Consider the following 26,702-nt stretch of genomic DNA (forward strand, 5'->3'; position numbering starts at 1 on the left):
CAAATTTAAAAATGCCTTCAAATGATTATTTTTTTATATCAGATCATAGATGTATCAATAAGCCAGTTCACGGTTGCAGTCTGAGCATGAGCAGATAAAGGTCATTGCAGAACAAATTTTGAAATTAACGGAGACGAAATACTGGATTCGTGCTCATGAAAGTTATGTAACATTATACATTCATGCACATTCAGTGCACTCCATGATACACAGGTGGAAGTATTCTTTGAAAAGGGGAAACAAAGGCTATTTCTATAGCACCTCCATCGCTGTAGGAGTGATTATTTCAAAATGTACAAAGTGGGACCTCTTCATGGTTTTAAGATCTGTGGATATTCGGGGTCATTGCAGTAATGTGCTAACCGTGAACTGGTCTATTTTCTTAACATACATCAAATACATTAAAACAAAGAAAAGCAATGCAAAACAAAAATAACGCAAATTATAAGAGAAATAGAGATAATCAATGATTTCAAATCCTTTAATGATCCTTACTTCAAAGAACTCACATTACATGTATAACATCATTCCTTGTTTTCTTTATTTACATTTCTTAAAACACAAAAACATTCAAAATACAATATGAAATGATGAATTACACTTAATCTTGAATAGAATATACAATGTGTGTTTAGATGAAGATCGTACATACATCGATAACCTGGAAGCATTTTAGTTTCATATACATCAGAGTTCAAACATAATGACACATTTCAAGCAGTACAAATAATTACATGTCCTATACACCATTGGTTCCACACAAGCATAGTTATTTCTGAATTATGCACCTCCAGTTTAGTAAAGGGGTAAGGATTAGGGTAACCCTAATCCACATGTACACCTAATCCTTACCCTCAATGTGACTCTTTACCAAAACATCACGGGTGAACAGAGAACCAATGATGCATATAACTATTGGAATATCCACATCAAAATATATTCTGGCAAATTGTATACCTTCAGTTTTGAAAGATGTGCTATATGCCTTTCTCTTTTGGGAAAAAATAAAGAATTGAAGATCTTACAAACATATTCTCTTGTTCGATGGAAATAAAGTATCTTTGGAACCACCCATCAACAAAAATAATATTTTTCTTTTTCTTCTAAAAGACATCAATTGTTTCTGAAGCTTGGCATGAGTTGAAAAAGCATATATGAAAATCACAACAAATAAAAAAAACCATAATAGCTGCAACTTAAACCATTGAAATACATGCAATAGTTATTGACTAATAAATTTCATTCAAAATATTGAACTGAATATGACTACAAAGGCTTTAAGCTGACACATATTTAGCAACCATTTACTGTTTGTTTTTTGGTTGTAGTGTACAATGTTTCTCAAAAAATATCAATTTAGTTTTCTTTACTATCGGCAAGGTAGAAATGCTTCATGTATGCTACATTGCAGGAACTTATCGTGCATGTATCATGTACTATACCTTCAAATCAGGCATGATGATTGAATAGCATAAATCAATCAAAGATACAAAATATTCTGTTTATTAAAAATATCCAAAACCTCTTCTCAAGAAGAGAAATGCTTTCAGACACCAAAATTGTTGGCCTCTGTTTTGTCATACTTTTGCATTTTCTCTGCTCTCTGTGGAGAAAACCATAAACAAGAACACAAAAGAGTACAAGGAAAAACATCTCTTACAGCATTCTTCTCAACATCTTCAGTTGTTTTTCTACCAATATCAACGCAACTCAAGTGACTTTCGAAAATTCATTCAGGGATACCCCATAGATTGACAATGTTGTTCTCATAAAAGCCCTAAGAAAAGTTGTCAGAAGACCCATTGTACAATCTTGGAAAGGCCACTGATCTTGTGAACCTTCAGAAATCTTCTCAGGAAGCCCGCAAGAGGGATATTGTCGGTCTCATGGTCTACAGCCGACCCATTCAAGAATAATGTGCACTAATTTTTTTTCATTCATTTTATCTATAACACAAGAACACAACGATTGGCAAAAAGGGGTGCTCTATTGTACAGTAAATGCTGCAGAAGTGTAGCATGCGTCTTTGCAGTGCACAGAGTTTGCGTGTTATGACAATATATTTGTGTACCTTAAAAAGCTTGCAGATGGCTTGCTGTAACGTTTGCATATTGATAATTAAATTCCAAAAAGACTATGTAAGGGTAAAATTGTGCTTCACATTTCTAGAAATACAAGCATTATAGATGGGCGTATCCATTAGACCCCCCCCCCCTGCCCCCATGGCAAATCTGGATCCACCAGTGAAGGAATTACTCATTGTTTTAATCTATAACATTATAACTATATTTCACAAAAACAGGAGGTAAAATAAAAAATCAAATTGGGTTAAATTTTCAGGACAAGAAATCACCTTTAAACCCAAACACCCTCTTCGACCCCCCCACCCCCCAAAAAGATAGAAAATAGTGTCTCAATATTGTAAAGCGCTTTGATATAAATGTCTTATAAAAAGCGCTATATAAGTAAAAGTTATTATTCTTATTCTGTTACTATGAGACTGCCTGGATGGTTATACAGCTTTTGGAAGACCCATCTTAGTTTTCTCTGTTTACATATTATTCCAAAGTATCACTAATTTGATGAACAAAAATGTTTTGCAAGATACAATGTTTTGGAAAAATAGATGATTTATAAACCTTTAGGATATACCAGTAAAACAATATATATATCATTTATGAGAAGAAGAAAAAAGAAAAAGTACAAAATATAATTCAACATACTCTTTATCTCATCAAAAATAACGACAAAAAATTATCATTATACATTGTAAAGGGGAATAAAAGTCAATGATAATTTGTGGTAGGGTGTCAAAGATGAGCTCACTTTTGAAAATAATTTCTATGAATTAACAAGAGAAAATAAGAATGAATATAATTCCCCAAAAATAAAGTGCTTTGAAAACAACAGGTGCCCAATATCCCAGAGCAAACTTTATTTACAAGCAATATTAATCAAGGACAACCATTATCAAACAGTTTTTTAAAAAGAAAATCCAGATATATATCAGCATAAAATATATCCATTCGTTCTAAAGTGCTCTTTTAAAAAATTTCCAAGCAGAAAATATGTGTATCATATATTTTTTGTTTTGATTTGACCAGGGCTCCGATTGAACTTTCCAGAGTTAAAGCGCTCTCAAATTCAAAGCATTCCAGCATTTGTCACTGACAGATCTTTGCAATTAAAGAAGAAAAACACTCACAGATACAAAATGAAATTGATGAACTTTTTGTATATTTTTTTAAACAAAATTAAGGCTAGTGAATCTGTTGCATGGGCAAGTAATCATTAGATTTACTTCCATGACTGGGAAAAATGTAAAACATTTTTGTTAGCACCCTAGTGAGAAAAAAAAACATCCCTACAAGGTAAGTATGAAGGCCTATTTTATTAAAAATAGCAAGCTGGAAACCTAATACATAGCATGTAATGTAATGCATGTAATGTGGATTTATCAAGAGCTCCTGGCTTTTCATATTAATTACATTAATAGAGCTTGGTTTTTACCCAAGTGCCTCACGTATGAATTAAGGCTATCATTGTACTGGCAATGTGGAATGTTTTTTTTTTGCAACATTGCACAAAAAAGTCTTCAAAACGGGACAATATAAATGAAAAATCAATAGACTGATTTGAAGATCAACATCTGGCAGAAATGCTTTTGTGTGTGGGCAAAGTACCACTGCAAGTTCACCAACAATGATAGCCCGTACAGCAGAGAAAAACACATTCTATTCCACTTATTTATATTTATGTCTGGATTATGATTTTTATCCCATTATGTGAAAGCATTGAACTATCCACATAAAAAATGCTCATGAGAAATATGTGCACAAGCAGTATATTAATGAAGTGAAAATGTAAGGGTTGGTATTGATTTAAAAAAAAAAATTATCTCGGTTTCACTTCAGGTTGAAAGCTGTATAGAGTTTGCATACATACTCACTCAAAAGTAGCTAATTTATGCAAGGTGCTTAGAGACATCGTCGTAGGTGTATTAGGCACTACATAAATCTAGAACATTATCATCATCATTAATTTTACCTGAAGTAGGCAAACATTTCAGACGTCACGTAGAGTGCCTTCCAATGACTCTTCCATACTTGAAATCAACATTATCAGCACCTGTTTCGTACAACACAAGATGATAGCCTCCAAACTACGGTTGGCAGTCAGTATGACATATCGCTGTGATCAATTCCTACCTCACCTTGAATCAGCTTTAGCTGCTAGCTAAATGCCAGAAGGAAGAAATATACACCTTTAATGGAAGCATCCCTCTATCTATTTGCGTAGTAGTATCGTAGTGCGATTCTGAATACTCATGGACTGCCATAGACCACAGGGCAGGGTTTCACAAATCAATCGTTGGCACAAATTTTCAGACATTTCATTGAAGCACCCGTTTTAATATCAACAACAATTTCAATAGAATGTTGCCAATTTTGGTACCACTGGTGGATTTGTGAGACACTGCTCAGGTCGTCTGTTAAGAACCAGAAGACTGTTAACTATATTGGTTAAGAAGATTCAGTATGAATTCACTGTAAAAGTTCTACATCCATCTAAGAATGGCTGTGACCTACAATTAATTAGATTTGTCACATACCAAAGGTCGACTGTAGAGGGTAAGGAAGGCGTTTATACTCCAACCTGATTCTGTGACAATAGCCATAACAATTGGTCTTTTTTTACCCATCCAGAACAATATTTATCATCATTAGGTTTTGCCCGATATCTTGAATCACAGTCCTAAACAAAATATATCAAACTCATGAGCAAAGAATGCAAATATTTCTGAACAGTCTCGGCTCATTTTCTTTTGCATTAGCAAATATTACATGATACAAGAAATAACATAACATTAACTTAACTTTATTAAATTGGCAACGTGCTCAAATTCATGAATCTTAACTCTTCAATTTAATTTCATTTAAGTATTTCCACCTTCTTGTTGAAATGGTGTCACAGTAAAGCAATTATCAGCACTGCCAATTTAAAGAAGAGAGAGATAATCTATCTCTCCCTTTCAAAAAAAATCCTGGTTTTAAATGGGTCAGAAAGAAAAAGGAAAGAAGTGATACTACAGTCTTGTGCATGGAGCCAACTGTGTAAGTAAATCTAAGAAATCTTTAAAACATCCAACGAATAAACAATTACTCAACATCCGCATCATTTGTGAATATCATCACATACACATGTATAGAAAGTGTCCCCAACGTACATAATTCATAACCCACGTTAATAATCATTGTGAGAATGGGGACGACATGAAACTTCGGCACTCTTGATTGAAGAAAATTGAGGAACAATGGCAGGTGCAAAACTTGAAGTCCGCAGAGGAGGATGTTAATTGTCCTTTTTGTCCGCTTCCTCCTCATCAGAATAGTCGGTGGGCTCCTCATTTGGCTTCAGGAGTTTCCCGATGTAGTCATACTTTTCTGTTTGAGGAACATCAAAATAGTAGAGTTAGAGCATACAAAGAAAAAGGAGAAAAGAAGAGAAAAGAGAAATAAAATGAAATAAAAATCACAATATTATAATAATGATAGAGGTGTTGAAAAATAATAAATTAATGAAGACAGGGATAGGGGAAAGAGAGGTAGAGTTAGGATACCAGGATCAACAAAGAAAATATAAATAATTGGTTAAATTAATTGCTAATATGGTTAAATTGAGAAATACAAACATAGCATAATTTGGGGTATGATTTGGAATAACTTTTAACTACTAACTAGCCATACAAAAAGACCTTTGATTGATTATAAAGTCAACATAATCATCATCAAGATATTTGTTCATTATATTTGCAAATACTTGGACAATTTGCTTCATCAAGCACGTGATTGTCAAGGTTCAAAGTTGGTGATTTGTGTAATACCAGCAGGTCTACTTTTTGCAAAAAGTTGGCAAGTCTAATAGTCTATAGCCTTGCCTATACTGGAAACGTTGAAATTCAATCTGGATACATAGAAGTTTGTAAAATTTCATACAAGTCCAAAACCATTATTCTAGAATAAGGTAGTTTAGACTCAAAGATCATGTGTTCAACTGAATGAATGAATACATGTTGACCTACACTTGAGATAGTAATTTAATATTTTCAAAGGTTTAATTAAATTTGTAAGTTCATCAACCTTAAGATTTCTATGAAGGTTTTTTTCCAAAGGATGGCAATCCTTAAAATGAAAACAGAATAATCGATCCCCAATTCCCTATTAAATGTAATTTTTGAAATTATGATCCCTATTTCATTTTGGGAATTGTGAGCCATTGGATAAAACAGCCTTTCAAAAATAATGGAACTTCTGCATACTTCAGAGTTATACAACAAATGTTTAGAATCATTTATTCGTTTCATTTTCAGAATTATATGTTAAATCATGTTATGGAATTATGTTTCACCTGATCAATGAAATTTCATAAAAATAACCATTGGTAAAGTAAGAGCCCCCTGAGAAATCAGAAGCCTGCCATACTTGGTTAGAGATGGCCCTGGAGGACTTTAGGTGGTCAGTGGCACCTGGGCAACTGCTACATCACATCGAGAGTTCAGTGACACAAAGACGTAACTCCATATTTTGCCAAATGAGTATTTGATATCAAAATGTTCCGAAAAATGTGGGCTTTCCAGGAAACACAAAGACTTAACTCCACCCAACACCCCATTGAAGTCAATGGCTAGTGAAACATAGACTTAACTCCTTAAGGCCCAAGTGCTCAGTAACTTTAAACCACTTTTTCTCAAAATGGACAAAATGGAGTTATATCTTTGTGTCACTGACCCCTCGACATGTACTTTTTTTATCTTTTCTGATATTTACCCATAAACTGCATTTCCCATTCTCTCACGCTGTCCATCTGTTCGGAGGTGAGGTCTGAAAGCTCATCAAACTCGTCTTTCAAAGTTTCCTTTTCCAGTGAGAATGTCGCTAATGCTCTTGATGCATCATGTCCAGCAAAAACACCATAAGGGCCCTCTGTGATTATAAAAAAGAGAAATCAGAAATTCTTAGAGTCAACATGATACATTTGTAATCTTTTGTCAGGCAATCTATAAGTATGATGAGCTTTGACTTTCTCCCTCCTGAAGTTATACAAATAGTAGCGGATTCAAAGGTTGGGTAGGGTGGGGAGGGGGTTCGGGGGGGGGGGGGGGGGGGGAACCAGATTTGGATCTGGCATACCTTAAGAACACAGTGAGCAAGGCATTTTATATAATTATATTGCCCCCTCTCCACCTAGGTGTTATATGGGTACCCAGTAGAATGCAAAACGTCATTGTGGGTTGATTAGCATACATGATATGCATGCTCATCAAAAGGCAACTAGCTGGAATGCTCCCCAAGGAGAGGAGAATGTGCACTGTTATGTGCAGAATAGTAATTGTAGTAATAGTAATAATGTAAGTACTTTGGTCAGTTACCGGAAAATTGCTACATAATATAAGAAATAATATTATTATGAAAAAGAAAATGTGCCCTCTAATTTTGCCTCCCCAACCCCTGCAGCAAATTAAGACCCCAACAAAAAAGTGCATCTCGTTTGATCGTTTGCTTGTCCCCCCCCCCCCCCCCCGGCCCCACCCTCACCCTTGTGAAAAACATGTATGTATAAAGTGGAAGCTAGAAAGTAAGACCAATTCAGGCCAACAGGCCTCATACACTGTATACATGTACATGTATATTAGGATACATGCCTTTGGCAACAGGCCTTTGGAAACGGGTTGTTTCATGTTGTTAAGACACGTAGAGAGATTGGAGTTGTAAATGTACATGTATAAAACCAAGAACGTTAACCCCCCCCCCCCCCCCCCCCCCCCCCCCAAAAAAAAAAAAAAAAAAAAAAAATCAAAAATGGAAGACTGCAAAGGTATCAAGGAACCCTAGTTGTATTTCTCTTAGGGTATGTTTATGCTCAACTTTTTCTGGCCAGAATCAGGCATCTGTTACGCGTTTAGTTTAAAACACGGTTGCGTCCTTTTCTCACTTTTGTAGAATCACTCACAAAAAGGTGCGTTTACGATCGGCGATTTTGCAAATCGGCGATTCTGGGGAAGCATAAACGCACAATCATTTGTAAACGCGTTTAAATGGGGTCAACGCACTGACCTCTAGTGGGTCTACGTAGCATGCGCAGTGCAGGTTTGCGAATCCAGCTGCAAGGCCACCCAGCAAGAATTGTCTGAAGGAGCCAGAGAAGTGAGCATAAACAGTACACCATGGAACTGCGATTATAATGAGCGTTTACGATGAGCGTTTCAAATCGGTCATTCTGCCTTCAAAATTGAGCTTAAACGCACCCTTAGAATACACTCAAGTGAAACTCTGAAATTTAAGATGGAAATAAAGACTGATTAGAGATTCTAAAACTACAACTTCAAGGCTTCATGCTAACAACCTGCCTAACACAGTTATAAATGATTTCAGATAATGAAATACTGTAGGCAGTTCAAGTCTAAAGGTCATGTCTAAGGACCTGTGAAATTGAAACTAAAAAGAAGCAACAATTGTCGAGACACAGTGCTTTGAATGACAAAGCACATGTATTCCATTTTCAACATGATTATCAGGTTGAGTCCCTGGAATAATGCATAAATCACTGGACTATATAAAGTACACGTCTCCTTACTCCTGTGTCAACAATCAGCACAGACTGCAAACTGGAAGGTACAAAAATCAGCCCATATCTATTTACTCTTGAAGGCTACCCTAGTAGAGTATTCAAGATAAGCATGCCACATGATTATGTACACATAATGAGGGCTGAGCTATAAGAAAAATAGATTCCGTGCATTTGTAGTATACTGTATTTCAGAAGTGTCTTGGTATTTAAAAATATATATGTTTATGTATCCTTTCATCAAAAAGTTAGTTTGAAATAAAGTTGGCATGCAGCCTATGATTTTTAAAAAGGCGGATTGTATAATAAATAAATTAGGAATTCACTTCTAAAAGTCAAGAACAATGTGCATGTAGGTCTGTCTAACATGTACAGCACATTATCTCATCACCTGCTGAGCAATAAAACTTTTAGCCGAAGCAAATGAAAAGATCATTAGTTTTCATTACCATCTTTCCAAATATCAAACAGACCACTATTTCTAAAAAGTTTTTACTGAGTTTGGTATGTTTCCTCTGTATAGAAGTAAACCGTCTGTGGAAATCTAACTTTACATTAAAAAAAAAACAAAACAGCATGTACCTTTAAGCCGTTGAGGATAATGCCAATGAATTCTCTGGCTGGAGTTTATGAGAAATGTATGTTATAGAATAAAAACATTGTCAAAGGGTTAAGTTGATACATACTGTACATGTAGATTAGAATAGGCTATTTTCATAATTTAATCAAATTTAATGCACAAATCTTTGTAAGTGCCACGTTATAAATTATTTCATACACCTGTTACAAATAATTGTATGGTATGTCAATAGCTGAAATGAGAATTGCATACATGTACATTAAATGTTGTTAGGTAGGACAAGAAATAATGTTTGGCCTACTTACATGTAGCAACAATTAATATATAGTCTGGACTGGTAAGGTCTATTGCCTTTAAACCTGTACTATTGTAAAAAATAACCAGCATACATCTAGGCAAAAATAGGATGGTCTAAAAAAAGTAGTTCAAGGCAAAAGTACTATACACTGTACATTATTAGCTTCTGCTACATAATCAATCTAAAGGTCTGTTTTCATTAGTCTTCTGGAGTTAAAAAAAATTGCCTGTTGATTCTGGACTGGGGAAGTTAACCTGACTACAACTACACTGTACATGTAGCACAAACTACACAACTGAACTGTGCAGATAAGAGACAATTAGTGGACTATTTTCCCATTGTGCTTGGGGACTTTAGCCAAGTTATCATGCCAATCAAATTAAGGTTTAAAATAGGCCACTATTTGACCAATTAGTGCCTAATTCGCCAATGAAGGTGTCCTCGGATTAGGGTATGCTCTAAAGTTCTAGCTAATTCCCTGACCAAGCCAATTTGCTTGGCTCAGGCTAATGGAGACCATTTCAAGCTGATTTGTCTCATACATGTATCTTACAATCTCAAGACTCAAGCTTGAGCTCATGTGAGCTAATGAAAACAAGCCAACCCTGTATACAGCTCATAACGTCCTTGTGATTTTTTCTTTTTTATAGACAACAATGCAATTATTGCGGTTAGTGAATACTGAATGGCATTCATCATGTAATGTGCAGATCCCCTCTGAACATTGATCCAGGGATGCATGGCTTCAAGGACTGCATTAGAAAGGGCTTCTAACGGTAAACACTAACATTTGACAAACAACATATTTCCTCCAAACCTTTATTTTTTTTAAATTATGGGACTTTGTAGTTATAACCTTCACCATAAGGACTAAATTATTCATACCCCTTGTTAATTTGATGCTTTTTGTGTTTTTTCATAACTCAAGAACTTGATATACATTTTGGGGACATTTATGGTTAGTAGCGCAATGTTACCTAAACATAAGTGCAAACCACTTCAAGTCTTCGAGGATTTTATACTTTCATAATTTGTGCCATATTGTGAGAAACATGATTCTTTATAAGTGCAATGTAACAGTAAATCATATGGAACATGGTTTGGTTTTCTGACGCACCTAAGCCTACATGTACATGCAGATTATTTTGGATTATACTCGATTAGTTTAAATTAACATCAACTTTACATGAACATGAATATGTACATGTACATTTCAGGCCTGTACAAAGTTACAAACTATGTACTATTGATGTAAGGTACTGTCTGTAAGTACATGTACGGTTCATTGCACATTACATTTATCACAGACAAAGTTGTCTGTCCTTTGTGCTATTGTGCCGCTGATAAATGGAATTTTTTACACTCCTTACTGACTGCAATATCAAGTGACCTACATGTACAATTGCATGAATATTAATGGTACAACTTTAACATTTCCCCCCAAATACGGTATATACTTCAGGCCAACAATACAAAGCTTGAGTTATGATTTACAACAATAATCTGATACATGCTTTTAAATACATGTTGTCTAATACTAATTGCAATGGTCTCCTGTACTCAAAGAGGCTAAAATTTGGCTGGGAAAAAAATAATATTCCACTTTCATATAGCGCTTAATACAAATGTCTCTAATAAAGAGCTTTACAGATATACTGCCCTTTAGTTGCCATTTGTTGGTGTTGTTTTTAGTTTTGTAAGAAAGCAAGCAAACATCAAGAAGCTTGAGATGGTTCCACAGCGCTATGTCCGCTTCATCTTCAATGACTACCGCAGTCCTGACAAGCAGTGTAGAAGCCATACTGAACCAGCTCAAGTGGCCAACATTACAAAAATGCAAGGCACTGTCACATGCTAAGGTGGTGATGATCTATCATATCACCAACTCGCTGATAGACATCTCACACACTTTCCTCACTCCATCTAGATCTGCATCCCTGGCTGTATAGATCTAGAGGGCATTCCAAGAAATTCATAGTTCCTTTTCCCTGAAAGCTAGTCTACCAGAGGAGCATCTTCCAAGATGCAGTAAGCCGGACTCTTCTGAGCTCTGGAACTCCCTCTCTCAGAAGAGTGTTAGGCCTACCGTTATTGTTAATTGTGTCTGTGACGTCTACAAACATAAGCTTTCAATGAGTCTCATTATTGTACTGAATGAAAAGTAAATAAAGTAGTCTAAGTAAGTATGTGTACAGTGTGATGACCTCTCCTGTCTCAGGACTTAAATCTAAATTTTAAAGTTGAACCAACTCAACCACTGAAGTGACTGAACCAGTGAGTGACCAGTCAACATGCATCTTGATCTTCAATTAAGTTCAACTGAACAAGTTAGATTTCAAGATTGATCAGTGTTATTGTTAAATACATTTAAATTATTTCATATATTTCACACAAACCTGGGCCATAAAACTTTCTTCCTCTCGAGACATCAAAAACTTTTCCATTCACAGCAACCAAGATGCGTCCTTCGTTTTTAATACCATCATATTCGGTCAGTTCTGATACCTGGAAATCTTTCCTCTTCATCTTCGGCAGACGAGGCGGCTGTGGAGGCTCCGGTGGTGTTCTGTTGCCTCTGACGATTTTATAGAGCAAATAACCACATACCGACAAGAGACCAAGGTTGATTGGATTTAGAAATAGTTCACGCATCAGCTCTTCAAGCGCCATGATTAGTCCTTTATTTGTAGATTTTTTGCTAATAATTGCTAAATCTATGAAACTGATGCTACCTGTCTTGACCAATCTGCATGCTTTAACATGTAAATTCCCATATAGACTTTGCGTGCAAATGTTTCGCACATAAAACGGCGTCTGCTAGTCAGTTTACAACACGTATATAACGTACCGGTACGTACGTGGCCTGCGCTACGGAGATCGTACGATTTGCATTGGTCTTTATGCGATAACGTTACAGCGCGCGCGGGACAATTTGATAAGATTTTTTTTCCAGCTGTACCTCGAGGATGTAGTGGGTGTAATCCATATAATGGTGTAATCATGAACCTCATTGTATTAGGTTCATGATTAAAAGCATTTTTGGCGGATCCACTGTCCTATTTTGGAATTTTATATCTGTTGGTCCTCTGTTGGTGTAGACCTATTATGGAGTTCAAATTTCTGATAAGTTGCAGCTCCTCGGTCCCCTCCCATCATTACACCATGAACCTATATAGGACAGTGGATCCGCCAAAAATGCTTTTAAAACACTATGGCTTACATCTCTTTCTGATTGCATTTTGTTTTCATTTGCTCTAAATAATCAGTTGCGGGTCAATCGACATGTGCTTACGAAGCCCGTTCTGTGAAACTGAATGAAAGAAAGAGAATAGAATCAGAGAAGAAGATATATGGAGAGACATAGGAGAGAGAGAGAGAGAGAGAGAGTGTCGGAGAGAGAGAGAAAAAAAAACTGTGTGAGATTGTTTTGAGTCAAACCAACCGGGTTTCAGTTACGCTTACAATCAGAATTTAAAGACTTGGGTGCCCCTTAACGATATCCCAACGATATGATATACCCGGCTTCCCATGCTCTGGATATCAAGAGAGAGCATTTTGCTTCATTCAAAATTTAATTATTCGACTGAAGTGCCCTAATCATTTTCGAAGTGGAAACCGGATGGGAAATAGTCCCCGGTAATTCCTTCTTTTTTTGTGCCACCTTTCCCTCAAAACTTACAACTTTTCATGTTATGTCGGTGTCTCCAACCATGGAGATTGTCCATCGCCCCTGACGGACCCCCGTTGTGGGTCATTTCAATCATTCTTGTAAAAGGAAAACTTTGAATTTGTCATACTTATCGTTTACATATCTGGCAGTATTATAATTTAAAGCACTTTGTTCTTATCATGCGTGATAGAGCACAGCGACCGGACAAGATTTCCCTATTCTGAATTTATGGAAAATTTCCACTGCGTATATGATTGAAAGCTCAAACAGTATAGATAGCGGCGCACTCATCATTTATTTACAATGCATTTATATTGGAATTTACGGAGGACCCCCTTCCCTCTGGATCCCTCCATGATCCCTACTCTTGTATTCACTACACGTACTTTCGAGCTCATTGTTGCACACGGCACAGTAAAAACTTTCAACCAATCACAGCGCACATATAACACGCTGGTTTTCGTGACCGCTTGCGCTCGCGATGATTACGTATACCCTAAACCCGGCCCCCCCACTCAGTGTTATTTAGGGTACGCATATGCTCGTACCCTCTTTTTGAAAGCACCCCCTATCTGAGGACTGCCAACATTTCCGAACCCCCCTTTCGCGGGCTTTTTGCGGGCTTTTCCTGCCTTGGGGACCCCCCTAAATCAGGAAAAATGCTCAATGTACCCCCCTAAATTCGGAATAATTTCTCAGGATTTCAAAGAGATGAGAGAAAAAAAGAAAAACACCCCCTTTTTAAAGAAATCTCCGGGTGAAAAGTCAAATACACCCCTTTTTTTACAAATCTCGGGCCGGACTTTGTCGCACGAAAAGTACCCCTTTACCGGACATTTTGGCAACACGCATGCGGTCATTCCGACCTCTGAGTGGGGGGGCCGGGACCCTAAATCTAAAACATAGATATCTTTATTAATTTTTTATGTGGTTAAGAAATATTTCCGAAATTACATTGCGGAGTTTTACACATGTCAATGACCCCTCCAGGCCATTCTAGGCGGTGCCTGTAATATTTCAAGGGAGGAGCATCCACCACCGCCCTTGAATTGCAATACGTATCGGGAGATTCCATTGTGTAGCACTTGTAAAGCAGAGGAGAATCTCGGCCTTTGTAATATCTTCATATAAATACAATATTGTAAGGTGCATCCGTTTGAGACATAATGAAACTTAATGTATTTTAAAGCACTTCAGAAACTAAATACTGTGTTGCAGCCTTTACTCTTTACTCATTATTCATTATAAATATATATATTTATTTTACATTTTGAACATTTCGGGGGGGGGGGGGAGGGGGGAACTATCCCTAATTAAAAAAAAATCACAGGAGAGGGGACTCTTCCCCTGTTGATATGCCTACCGGGCCCTGTCCCTTAAACAGTAGGTAAACAGCACGCCCAGTCAGAGTTTTTACAAACTATTTATAAGGCTTTGTCCAGTTAGGTGCTAGTACCAAATAAAGTGAATGTAATTTCCGGCTGGAAGATTCTGGCCTGTGAATGCTATGCCTACCGGGCATTGCCCCTTATATAAACTGTAGGTGAACGGCACACCCAGTCAGGATTTCTAAACAAGTGGACGCCCAGTCAACATTTTTATAATGAGTTGCAAGGCTTTGTAAAGAGAGGACTGGTAAAGGATTTTTTGTTTGTTTGTTTGTTTGTTTGTTTGTTTGTTTTTTTTTTTTGGGGGGGGGGGCGTCCAATAGATGTGGTCTCATTTTGGGCTGGCTGATTTGTATTTCGCAGGCATAGGCCTACTGCTAAAGTGGGTCTGAATGTGATATCGAAATTCCCGTTCCGAATGACGGTCCAATCCGCCGCCCTTGTATAAGTGTCGTATCCATTAAGATGGCACCAGTATATTGAAAGAAAAGCCAGCGTTACTCGCAGAGTGTCTAGGGGGGGGGGGGGGGGGGGGGGGGTCCCTGTCACTATAAGCAGTCAGATTCAATCAACCTTCCTTCTCCTGTTTGTAAATTTGTGGATACGGAGGTACATTTCAAGCGAATCGAAGTCAGTGAAACGGAACCTTTTTTGTGGAAGTTATGGGGTCATTGGAAGTTATCACGAAGACAGTGACAGACAAGAGAAATGTTATCTTTGTTTGACTGCCTTCGATCCTCTCACAACGAATCATTCAACCGCATTGTTATAGTGATCTATTGTTTGTAGTTCTTTATCTAAAAATAGTCTGGTCCAATTTACCCGACACTATTTTTGTGGTGAAAAACCTGCAGCAAATCTACGAAAGTTCGCGAGGTCTTCTGCTTTTGTTTCACGAAAGTTCGTGTATCGTGACTTGTTTGACTGCTTTCCTCTCACAACGAATCCTTCAACCGTATAATAGCATTGTCATGGTGATCTATTCTCCACCATTCTTCATCACCACTGTTCTGCACTCTCTTTGAAAGAAAGGACAGTGACGTTCTTCCGACCCGGTCCCACGTAGGACGTAGCCACTGACGAAATCTAATCAAAGATACTGTTTAGAATCGTTATTGCTAATCAACGCAAACTATGACAAATATTTGAAAATGACATAACTATATCACTTCGTAAATATTTTTCTCAAGACGATGTCAGTCAGGGAGGATAATATTTTTCCTCAAATTTCTCTCAGATGAAACACACTTAAAGTAATGACAAAACCAGTTATGTATACGCTACCAGAGACTTATTTCTCTTTCAACATTGCAAAATATAATATTTTTCAAAAATCATATTGATTTTTAAAGAAGATGGATTTTTTGTTTAAGGGCAATCATTCCACCACCTCCATATTTTATCCCTGATCTGTCCGGTCTTTCATAAATCGGTCGTGTTTTACTTTTAAATATGGTGTTGGCCTTTTTATTATATGAACATTGTAATTATTTGCAGTTACCGTTCTTGAAAACGTGGGACCGGGGCTTCAAAGACATGACCCCAAAATCTTTGAGTAACAAGGGATGTTATTAGCAAATAACATGAGCTCAACGAAGCAAACCAAAACAGAAAAAAACCTCCAATCAGTGATGAGGATTCCAGTGCTCATCAGCTGCATCGGAATCTCAATCAAGTTATTCTCTTGCATTCCCCTTTTGCACTCCACGTCGAGTCGCTTCTTCGTCAGGTATCACTGCTCTAGTTGCACCGCAATCGGCTTCATTTCCACACAAAACTGCTTCAAATTTCCCGCCGAACCTTAAGGTTGGTTCCTATTTTGTAGATGTTTATTTTGGCGGTCATCATTCACCAGATCTTTCATCAGACAGACATCGACATATCATGAAATAGCATTCAGGACATCTGATCGGTAAGAAGACATTTTTGTTAAAGCCATCTTCTGAATTTCGAATCAAGTAAACATGCACGTTCATAATTATGTTCTATAATGAACATAAAGTACAAATCTGTGTCACATTGCAAATACATTTGCAATTACGAGTAATTCATTTAATAAATGATGTAGTGATGTGTTTTTTTTACAAGCTCCTATATCTTCATACAGTACATCAACTTCTTAGCTGTGATCATAGACTTTATAAATCGATTTCATTATGTTCATTTTGAGGTCTCTATAGAAAGAATGAAAGTGTCTCCCCTGTATAGCAAAAGCCTATGATTAACTTTGTACTCTCTTTTTAAATTCTATATCAGAAACAAAAGAGAAAATGGTTACCATAGTGATTGCCATGGTGATGCTTGGAATAGTGAAACAAGTGGATTCTATTCCCGTTGACCAGTTTGTCCCACCTGTCATAACAGATGGACAAGACAGATTCCTTTCTGGCAGTGGATTTTCAGGTGTGTTATCTTCTTAATAATTATTACACTATAACTGTGTTATCATGATTTATGTTATTATGTATACATTCACTAATTTATGTAATACAGAAAAAAATATAGCTGAAATACATTTTAATTTTGTTTGTGAATTTTTATTATAATCATTTCAACAGAATAATCTTGCCTGTCCCATTTCTCTGTATTATACTGTTGTGAGTTGTGTTAGGTGTTAGTGCTTTACAATTAAAATATAGACATGTATATCAAAGGTATACGATTGGTGTGATATGATTGGGTCAGTGAAAGTACATGTTATTTATAGTTACATGTTCAATATTGATGGAAGGGACATACATCTTAGAACAAAAATTACCAACAAAATATTGCAAAATAATTTTTTTATCATTCAGGTTCCACTCAAGTGCAGAACGTGCTACAAAGTCTAGTTCAGTATGCAGATAAATCAAGCAGAAACAACATGGAGAAGATACAGGAGCATCCCGACAACCCAATAACAAATGACAGATTGTCCAGAAGAAAGAGAAGTCACGAAGAAGAGACACAAAAGACTCTGGATCAGTTGCAAACGGGTATGTCTAGTTTTTCAATCTTTATTCAACCTAGTTTGAGGAGTTTCATGTGGGATGTACTGTCCTCTGAAACCTGACAAAAATTCAGATGTGATGGTAGTTTCTACGATGGAAAATTCTGTGCATTTTATGTTTTATCTATCATTTATTTTTATCAAAATAAGAAAATTCCTTGAAAGGGCCACTGAAAAATGATTATTTGAATATAACTTCCATGAATCAGTGGTCACATCAAGAGACTTCCATCTTTTGATGAAAGAAACGACAGAAAAGTGTGTTGGTCGGGATGCATTGCATAGAGTCAGTATAATTTGGTTCTTTCATGTACATGTAACTTTATGGTAAGCATCTATCCACATGCACAGTATCCCAAAATAATGGGCCCCCTATATCTCAAACTTGACCAAGTACAATAAAATAATGAACATGACCAACACTGAGAGTGTCCATTTACTAAGTGTAAAACTAGAAACTTTTGCAACATGAAACCTTCACAAACAGGTAAGGATGGCAATTTTCACAATAGGAGAGTTTCGGCCATTGGAAAAATGTAACGATGTGTAACTTAATTGAGATTCAGTTCTCAAAAGTTTCAGGTTTTAATTTCATTTCATTCTACCCCAGCAGGGCTAGATCTATCAACATTGGGTATTGGGTATTGATTTGGAAGACCCGTTTTGAACTAAAAAAGTATTTGTTAAAATTGTAATCATGAAATATATTTAAAACAAATTGAGATTCAAAATGTATGCCAGTGCGCAATGTACAGTGTACATGTAGGTCATCAATGTCAAGTATTGTTTGTCGCATTCATGTTTTTACTTCTTAACCAGATTGACCTAAATTTGAAACCATTGGAAAAGTGTTCAGGTAACATAATGCTTTGCCACTAAGATGATGTGACATAGAATAATGTACTTGCAGTTCTAAATAAATAAAAGAGCCTGTTTTAGGGGAAAAAGAGTATATTGAAATTTCTTCCAGCAACAAAATACATTATTTGAGGTAGGTTTGTCATGTTATGAATCTGAAATAATAAATCATTGTGATATATCTCAATACAGAGATATGACATAATGTCTGTTTGGAGCCAGAAAGGCACTTATTTATATCATCTTACACAGAGTTAACGCCTTTCTGTTTCTAAACAAGACATATGGTATTCATTGGTTGAAAAATATTATGAATTTTAAAAATAAAAACATTTATTTAATGATATTAGGCCTTCTGTCTTTCAGCAAGAGCTAAAGAATCAAATGAACATGTCTTTGAGCCAAAGTGCAAATTGCACTATTTAAAGAATTTAAATTCAATTAACATCTTCATCTCTCAAACTACATGTACTTAGTAAGTTACAGCTGGAGAAGAAATAGTTTCAACTTGTATCCTTTTGAGATACCCTTCCATCTACTCCCAATAAAATCTTGAATGCATCAGCACAGTTGTGCTTTTCAAGATATTGGAAAAACTGTCCTAGGTCCATGTGGTAGTCCCGAGAACCCCTCACAGCAAAATTAATCTCCTGAAAATCTGAGAAATGCCTGAGACGACTGAAATTCGTACTGAAGAGTTCTGTGTCATCAGCATCAAGGGCAAAATCTTCTCTGTGCTTGCTGGTCAGCTTTTTCCAGTTTAATCTCCGGAGTTTATGCCAGATTTCGTCCACATCCCCTTGGGATCCTTCGACACAAATAATGCCCGGTTTTCCTGGAAGACTAAACCCTGTGAGACCTCTCTCCTTGGACCATGCAAAGATGTCCTCCCGTTTTGATCGGCTGTATATATGATGGCTGTGTATCCAGAGACGAGTGAAAGATGAGGGCTGCTGTTTTTTCTTGCTCTGCTCCTTCACGTTCCCTTGGCTAGGAACTTCTGCAGTTTTCAGGTAACAAGAGGCGTTTTCCTGGAGCCATTGGACAGCTTCTGTAATGCACAGCTCTCCTCTGTCTAGACTCTCTATGTGCTCCATCAGATCATCGTTGAGTATTCTGTACTGCTGTCTTGACAGTACATTGGATTGGACGTTAAGTTCTGGTAGAACATTGGGATAGTCTAAAGGAAGGCAGCACTGGAGATCCAGATCGATCTGAGTTCAAAAGATATTGATTTAAAAAACAAAGTATATAGAAAGAGAATTGATAATGTTGACAACTAACATGTACAACAGCCAAAACAATATTTCCAGGCATTGTTTTACGAATCGTGTAATGAAAGAAGTACAAGTTTTGAAGTTGTACATCCCATCGACATGCATGTTTAATGTTTCTAAACATTTTCAATGGGATGACGGCAAACTTGCATGCACCTGCATGGTTTTGTAAAATGATGCCCTGGATTTAAGAAATGTCATTATGAACATAAAAAATGGTCCTTGACATTAATCTTATAAAGTTGTAGTAGATCTAGATCCAGGCGCGGATCCAGGATTTCTTAGGGGAGGGAGCCCAACTTTTTGTTCTTTTTTTTTTTCCAAAAAATTTGAAAATCGCGCCGGCCGAAAAGTCGCTCAGTGGGGGGGTAGTGAGCACATTTTTTTTTTTTGCCCTCGAAAATTTAAAAATTTGCACCCCCCCCCCCTTGAGCGCCAGGGGGGGGGGGGGGCACAACAACCCCCAAAAGGTTAAAATCACGTGTTTTTACATGTTTTTTTTCTCAAGGGGGGGGGGGGGGGGGGCTGGGGCCCTCCAGGTCCCCCCTCCCCCCTGGATCCGCCACTGTCTAGATCTATTGTACATGTATTTCTAATTCTATCACTATTATTATTAACATTGCGTACGCGTACAGGAATGTACGGAGCCCCGGAAGTGACATGGAGAATTTTTTTTTCTCGTTTTCCTGAGATAAATTCTCGTTTTCCTGAGATAATTTTTCGTTTTCCTGAGATAAATTCTCGTTTTCCTGAGATAATTTTTCGTTTTCCTGAGATAAATTCTCGTTTTCCTGAGATAATTTTTCGTTTTCCTGAGATAAATTCTCGTTTTCCTGAGATAATATTTCGTTTTCCTGAGATAATTCCCGTTTTCCTGAGATAAATTCTCGTTTTCCTGAGATAATATTTCGTTTTCCTGAGATAAATTCTCGTTTTCCTGAGATAAATTCTCGTTTTCCTGAGATAATTTTTCGTTTTCCTGAGATAATTCCCGTTTTCCTGAGATAAATTCTCGTTTTCCTGAGATAAATTCTCGTTTTCCTGAGATAATTTTTCGTTTTCCTGAGATAATTCCCGTTTTCCTGAGATAAATTTTCGTTTTCCTGAGATAAATTCTCGTTTTCCTGAGATAATATTTCGTTTTCCTGAGATAATTCCCGTTTTCCTGAGATAAATTCTCGTTTTCCTGAGATAATTTTTCGTTTTCCTGAGATAAATTCTCGTTTTCCTGAGATAATATTTCGTTTTCCTGAGATAAATTCTCGTTTTCCTGAGATAAATTCTCGTTTTCCTGAGATAATTTTTCGTTTTCCTGAGATAATTCCCGTTTTCCTGAGATAAATTCTCGTTTTCCTGAGATAAATTCTCGTTTTCCTGAGATAATTTTTCGTTTTCCTGAGATAATTCCCGACCAATACATGTTGCATAACTTTCGAAACCCCAGACATCGTTTGTTATATGATCACAGATTTCCCGATTTTCTTGATCGATTTTAATTTGTTTAAAACTTGAACATTTCATAGCTTTCTTATTTCATATCCGATTTTCCTCAAACTTTTATTAATCACTTTGTCTTATTTGTCTCCTTTTATTAAAATATAGATATTCTTAGGGTGGCATTCCCCTTTAAGGCCCTTTTGGAATTGATAATTATCTTCATAAATATATCGAATTTCGACAATTGAATGTTGAGACCTACAAGGTGATGTGAATAACTGAATACCAGGCGCGGATCCAGGGGGGGGGCGAGCGGGCCTTGCCCCCCCCCCCCCCCCCCCCCCCCCCCGCAAAAAAAAAAAAAAAAAAAAAAGAGAGAGAAGAAAGGAAAAGAAAGGAAAGAGAAAGAAGAGAGAAAGGGAAAGAAAGAAGAGGAAGAAGAAAAGAAAAGGGGGAAGAAGGAGATTGGGGAAGGCGAAAGGGCCTTGCCTCCCAGGCTGTTGACCCCCCCCCCCCCCAATCAAAAAAATAAGAGAGAAGGAAGGAAAGGGAAAGAAAAAAGGAAAAGAGGAGATACTGGCGTACTGATAGGGGGGGGCTTGGGGGAAATCAAATTCAAACGTGGTTTATTTCTAATTCCACAACGGTGGATTACAAATAATGCTGAAATGACATAATTTCCGAGATTTTTCCTCACTTTTTAGTTGATTCCTACTTGTCAGGGCCCGAGGTACGGCGGGGATCGGGAGCCCCGAGCCCCCCCCCCCCCTAATTTTTTGAAAAAGTATATTAAAGAGAAATAAAATAGAATGAGAGCAAGAAAGAAAGAATAGTTAACTGCCAGTGTTGAAAAATAATGAGGCATCAAAATATGCTCATCTGACCGTGATTAATGCCTAAAACCCCGAAGCTTCCAGGGGCTCTGCCCCCTGGATTTCACCTAGGGCCCTACGGCGGGCCCTTAGATGCTCATCTGACGGTAATTTAATGCCTAAAACCCCTGATATTTTGGGGCTCCGCCCCCTGGACCCCACGCCAAATAGTGACGTGCCAGTCTCACAAAATAATAAGGTATACAAAAAAAATGCTCATCTGACCTTAATTAAACGCCTAAAACCCCTGAGCTTCCGGGGCCGGCTCCGCCGCCTCGACCCCCCCCCCCCCAGGGGCCCTAAGACGGCCCCTGATTCAGACAAGGATTAAGAGTATAAAGAACGATACAACGCATCGTCTTCTTTCTCTAATAATATAATGAATCGTCAAAGCTTCGCGCAGGAGGGGAGGGGGGGGGGGGACTGAATTCAGACAAGGATTAAGAATCGAGAACGGTACAACGAATCGTCTTCTTTCTCTCATAATCTTATGAAACGTCAAAGCTTCCGCGCTTCGCGCGAGAGGGGGGAAACCTGAATTCAGACGAGGATTCAGAGGCGAGAACGGTAATACGAATCTTTAATGATTTAATGAAAGGTAAAAGCTTCCGCGCTTCGCGCGGGATGGAGGGGGAACTAAATTCCGATGAGGATTATTTTCGAGAACGGTACAACGAATCGTCTATTTTCTCTAATGATTTAATGAAACGTAAAAGCGTCCGCGCCGGGAGGAGGGGGTTGGGGGAGAATCTAAATTCAGACTAGGATTATTTTCGAAAACGGTACAACGAATCGTCTTCTTTCTCTAATGATTTAAGGAAATTTAAAAGCTTCCGCGCTTCGCACGGGAGGGGGGAACCTAAATTCAGACGAGGATAAAGAGTCGAGAACTCGACAACGAATCGTCTTCTTTCTCTAATAATTTAATGAAACGTCAAAGCTTCCGCGTTTCGCGGAGGAGGGAGGGGGAAAATCGCCCCTCCCTGCACCGACCCCCCCCCCCCCCCCCGCATTACGTCTCTGTTGGTCACCATTACTAACCAATATTTGGCTCGCAAAATTTCAAATTTGGGCCCCCCCCCCTAAGAAATCCTGGATCCGCGCCTGCTGAATACCCCCCTAAAACTGGATTTAGGCCCTAGGCTGACGGCCGTCGGCCTCGTGGGCTGTCCCCTATTGTAATCGGGCAGTCTGTTAATAAAGTGTTCTTGAATCAAGATAGATTTATCATCCAAATTGGTATTGTACCTAAATTTGTACGAGTAAGACAGCACTAGTGTCTTTTATTTGTTAATTGCGCTCTTCGCTCGCTCGCAATTTACAGTAAATATATATGACATCGTACTCAGGGGGGGGGGGGGGCATTCAGATGCCAAAACGTTATAAAATTAGAAGAAAACTGTATTTTTTCAATTCATTTTAACTGTTCATTTTACAACGGAAATTATCTCAGGAAAACGAAATATTATCTCAGGAAAACGAGAATTTATCTCAGGAAAACGAAATATTATCTCAGGAAAACGAGAATTTATCTCAGGAAAACGAAATATTATCTCAGGAAAACGAGAATTTATCTCAGGAAAACGAAATATTATCTCAGGAAAACGAGAATTTATCTCAGGAAAACGAAATATTATCTCAGGAAAACGAGAATTTATCTCAGGAAAACGGGAATTATCTCAGGAAAACGAAATATTATCTCAGGAAAACGAGAATTTATCTCAGGAAAACGAGAATTTATCTCAGGAAAACGGGAATTATCTCAGGAAAACGAAAAATTATCTCAGGAAAACGAGAATTTATCTCAGGAAAACGGGAATTATCTCAGGAAAACGAAATATTATCTCAGGAAAACGAGAATTTATCTCAGGAAAACGAAATATTATCTCAGGAAAACGAGAATTTATCCCAGGAAAACGAAATATTATCTCAGGAAAACGAGAATTTATCTCAGGAAAACGGGAATTATCTCAGGAAAACGAAATATTATCTCAGGAAAACGAGAATTTATCTCAGGAAAACGAGAATTTATCTCAGGAAAACGGGAATTATCTCAGGAAAACGAAAAATTATCTCAGGAAAACGAGAATTTATCTCAGGAAAACGGGAATTATCTCAGGAAAACGAAATATTATCTCAGGAAAACGAGAATTTATCTCAGGAAAACGAAAAATTATCTCAGGAAAACGAGAATTTATCTCAGGAAAACGAGAATTTATCTCAGGAAAACGAAATATTATCTCAGGAAAACGGCGAGAATTTATCTCAGGAAAACGAAATATTATCTCAGGAAAACGAGAATTTATCTCAGGAAAACGAAAAATTATCTCAGGAAAACGAGAATTTATCTCAGGAAAACGAGAATTTATCTCAGGAAAACGGGAATTATCTCAGGAAAACGAAAAATTATCTCAGGAAAACGAGAATTTATCTCAGGAAAACGAGAATTTATCTCAGGAAAACGGGAATTATCTCAGGAAAACGAAAAATTATCTCTGGAAAACGAGAATTTATCTCAGGAAAACGAAAAATTATCTCAGGAAAACGAGAATTTATCTCAGGAAAACGAGAAAAAAAAAAGTTCTCCATGTCACTTCCGGGGCTCCGTAGGAATGACTAGATTAGATACCACTTAAAAATAATCTGCAAACCTCCTCTCATTGGTCCTTGGAAAAAAGTAACAAAATACTCAAACTTACATTTGGAATCCCATTATGATGACCATTGATAGAAATCTTGATAGAAAACGACAGTTGCCTGATTGCGCCCGTGCCTCCTTTCCCCGAGGCCGAGTTACCAGAAATTCCTTGATCGGCTACGCCTGTAGACTCGGCGGATTTATCTACGAAAGTCTGTACGTCGGACAGCACGCTAGGGTCATCGAGGCAAAACTCGCCATCTCCTGGAAACATGCTATCAAGGAGTTCAATTTCTGATATCTGAAGTTCTAAATTTTCAATAAAATTTGGAGAAGCCATGATGCTCTATCATAGCAACAATACTTCCAAATTAAAATGGGCCGAATCCTTAGGAAATGACTAATTAAATCCATTCACACGTTAACCTCACTGATGACACTACAGACACAGTACTGCCCAAGCCTCTGTAATTTATCATCGGTATGGTAATCCCAAAACATTTTATCCTGACATTATACAAAATTTTGCAAATAAATAAATGCTAATAACCTATAAATATTTCATATGATCCTTTAAAAATATATAATTTTGAGCTTTTTTACAATATTCTTTCAATCAAAAATGGAAAATAATTGTAATGTAAACGTGCAACGTTGGATCTGAGACTAGTTATCCATTTATTTTCAGCTGGTTAGGTGTTACTGTAAACACTATTACGTAATCTTGCGCGACGCTTGAATAGGATCCCATTGGCATCGTGCGTGCACTAATGCGATCTTGTCGGAAAACTAGCAATCTTTCCATTCCATCGCCGATCACCAGCTTGTTCTCTGACCTTGCTACCTTATCTTCACTTCGAGAGATATGATGAGGTAACTAGACAGAACATAGAAGGTCTAGATCTAATTTAATTAAACTGAAAAAATAATGCATGATCATGGGACTGGGAGCTGGGAGGCCGGAGGGAGGGCGGCGACACACGGCATCACTATCCTGGCTGTACGCTGTGTAGTAAAAGCTGTGCTTATGATTATCAAACACCACTGTACAAAACACTCATGGTACACTAAAAATCGGTACTTTAGGGACAGTTGATGACACCTAAATAGCAGTAAAACACTTTTTTTTAAACTTACTGATGTTAAAAAGAATAGTTTAAAAATTCAAATTGTAAGTCTACTGTCAAACTTTGCTTACAGCTTCAGCCGAATTGGCATGATTGTGTGCAGTCTATGCAATATTGTGTGGTGTGTATATTTGTGTACAGGTCTAATAATACCTGCCTCACAGCAAGTATGCAGTGCTAGAGGTCAATATGCATTAGCATTGACTCTCTATGCTTTGCTGGAATGGAGTGGGCCGCGAGGTGTCCGGATGCTCAAGCTCAACATTAACTTTGCCTTTCATGGATGATTTACAAAAAGTATGCATCAAATAGCACTTATAGTCTTATACCATCATATATTGATCCTTTATAAGTTTATGATATTGTCTTACAGTAACACTAACAGACTTATTAAATAAATTCGAACCCAGCAAGTTGTTCTAGAAGGCCATGCATCACCTGAGGTCGACGTCGACTCAGGAGTACCTCAAGGCTCTGTCCTCGGACCCTCTCTATTCCTGTACTACATCAACGACCTGCCAGACAAGCTCACCTCTCCAGTATGTCTCTTTGCAGACGACGCCATCATCTACCTAGCGATCAAGGGCAGACAAGACCCTCTTGAACTACAGGAGGACCTTAATAGGCTTGCTGAATGGTCCTCTGAATGGATGATGGAGCTCAACACGGACAAGTGCAAGACCATCACAGTGTCCAGAAAGAAGAGCCAGATACGACACCAGTACATCCTGAACAACACACCACTGGAAGCAGTCTCATCAACCAAGTACCTTGGCATCACAATCACATCAGACTTGAAATGGGACAAACACATCACAAGCATATGCCAGAAAGCAAACAACACCCTTGCCTTCCTCAGACGAAATCTTCGGATCAACTTACCAAAACTGAAGAGTACTGCCTACAAAGCTCTAGTAAGACTAACTCCGGGAAGCTCCAACAC

At 37.6% G+C, this 26,702-nt stretch overlaps 3 protein-coding genes and 1 long non-coding RNA gene across 5 annotated transcripts in view; 2 read left to right on the top strand and 2 right to left on the bottom strand.

Moving 5' to 3' along the window:
• Positions 1-3,746: 3,746 nt before the first annotated feature.
• LOC578050 (membrane-associated progesterone receptor component 1) lies at positions 3,747-12,383 on the bottom strand. Its single transcript, XM_778239.4, has 3 exons — positions 11,900-12,383; positions 6,828-6,983; positions 3,747-5,444 (listed from the first exon to the last, which is right to left on the bottom strand). Exons 1-3 carry the CDS (start codon positions 12,171-12,173, stop codon positions 5,353-5,355), a joined length of 522 nt encoding a protein of 173 aa, XP_783332.1. The 5' UTR covers positions 12,174-12,383; the 3' UTR covers positions 3,747-5,352.
• Positions 12,384-16,188: 3,805 nt separating this feature from the next.
• Positions 16,189-17,440, top strand: LOC115922163. The gene is made up of 3 exons (XR_004063346.1): positions 16,189-16,473; positions 16,818-16,964; positions 17,357-17,440. It is a non-coding gene; the product is annotated as an uncharacterized LOC115922163 (long non-coding RNA).
• Positions 17,441-17,541: 101 nt separating this feature from the next.
• LOC578110 (RWD domain-containing protein 2B) lies at positions 17,542-25,031 on the bottom strand. The gene is made up of 2 exons (XM_778299.5): positions 24,694-25,031; positions 17,542-19,622 (listed from the first exon to the last, which is right to left on the bottom strand). The coding sequence occupies exons 1-2, from the start codon at positions 24,970-24,972 to the stop codon at positions 18,912-18,914; spliced, it is 990 nt and encodes a 329-aa protein (XP_783392.3). The 5' UTR covers positions 24,973-25,031; the 3' UTR covers positions 17,542-18,911.
• Positions 25,032-25,366: 335 nt separating this feature from the next.
• The window catches only part of LOC100888867, a 35,699-nt gene continuing 34,363 nt past the window's right edge, over positions 25,367-26,702 (top strand). For both annotated transcript variants that reach the window (XM_030980432.1, XM_030980431.1), the window contains exon 1: positions 25,367-25,505. The gene's annotated coding sequence lies outside the window, so the exon portion shown is untranslated. The remainder of the gene's footprint in view (positions 25,506-26,702) is intronic.

Source organism: Strongylocentrotus purpuratus, unplaced genomic scaffold, assembly GCF_000002235.5.
Source record: "Strongylocentrotus purpuratus isolate Spur 01 unplaced genomic scaffold, Spur_5.0 spur5_scaffold_11, whole genome shotgun sequence".
NCBI classification, from domain to species: domain Eukaryota; kingdom Metazoa; phylum Echinodermata; class Echinoidea; order Camarodonta; family Strongylocentrotidae; genus Strongylocentrotus; species Strongylocentrotus purpuratus.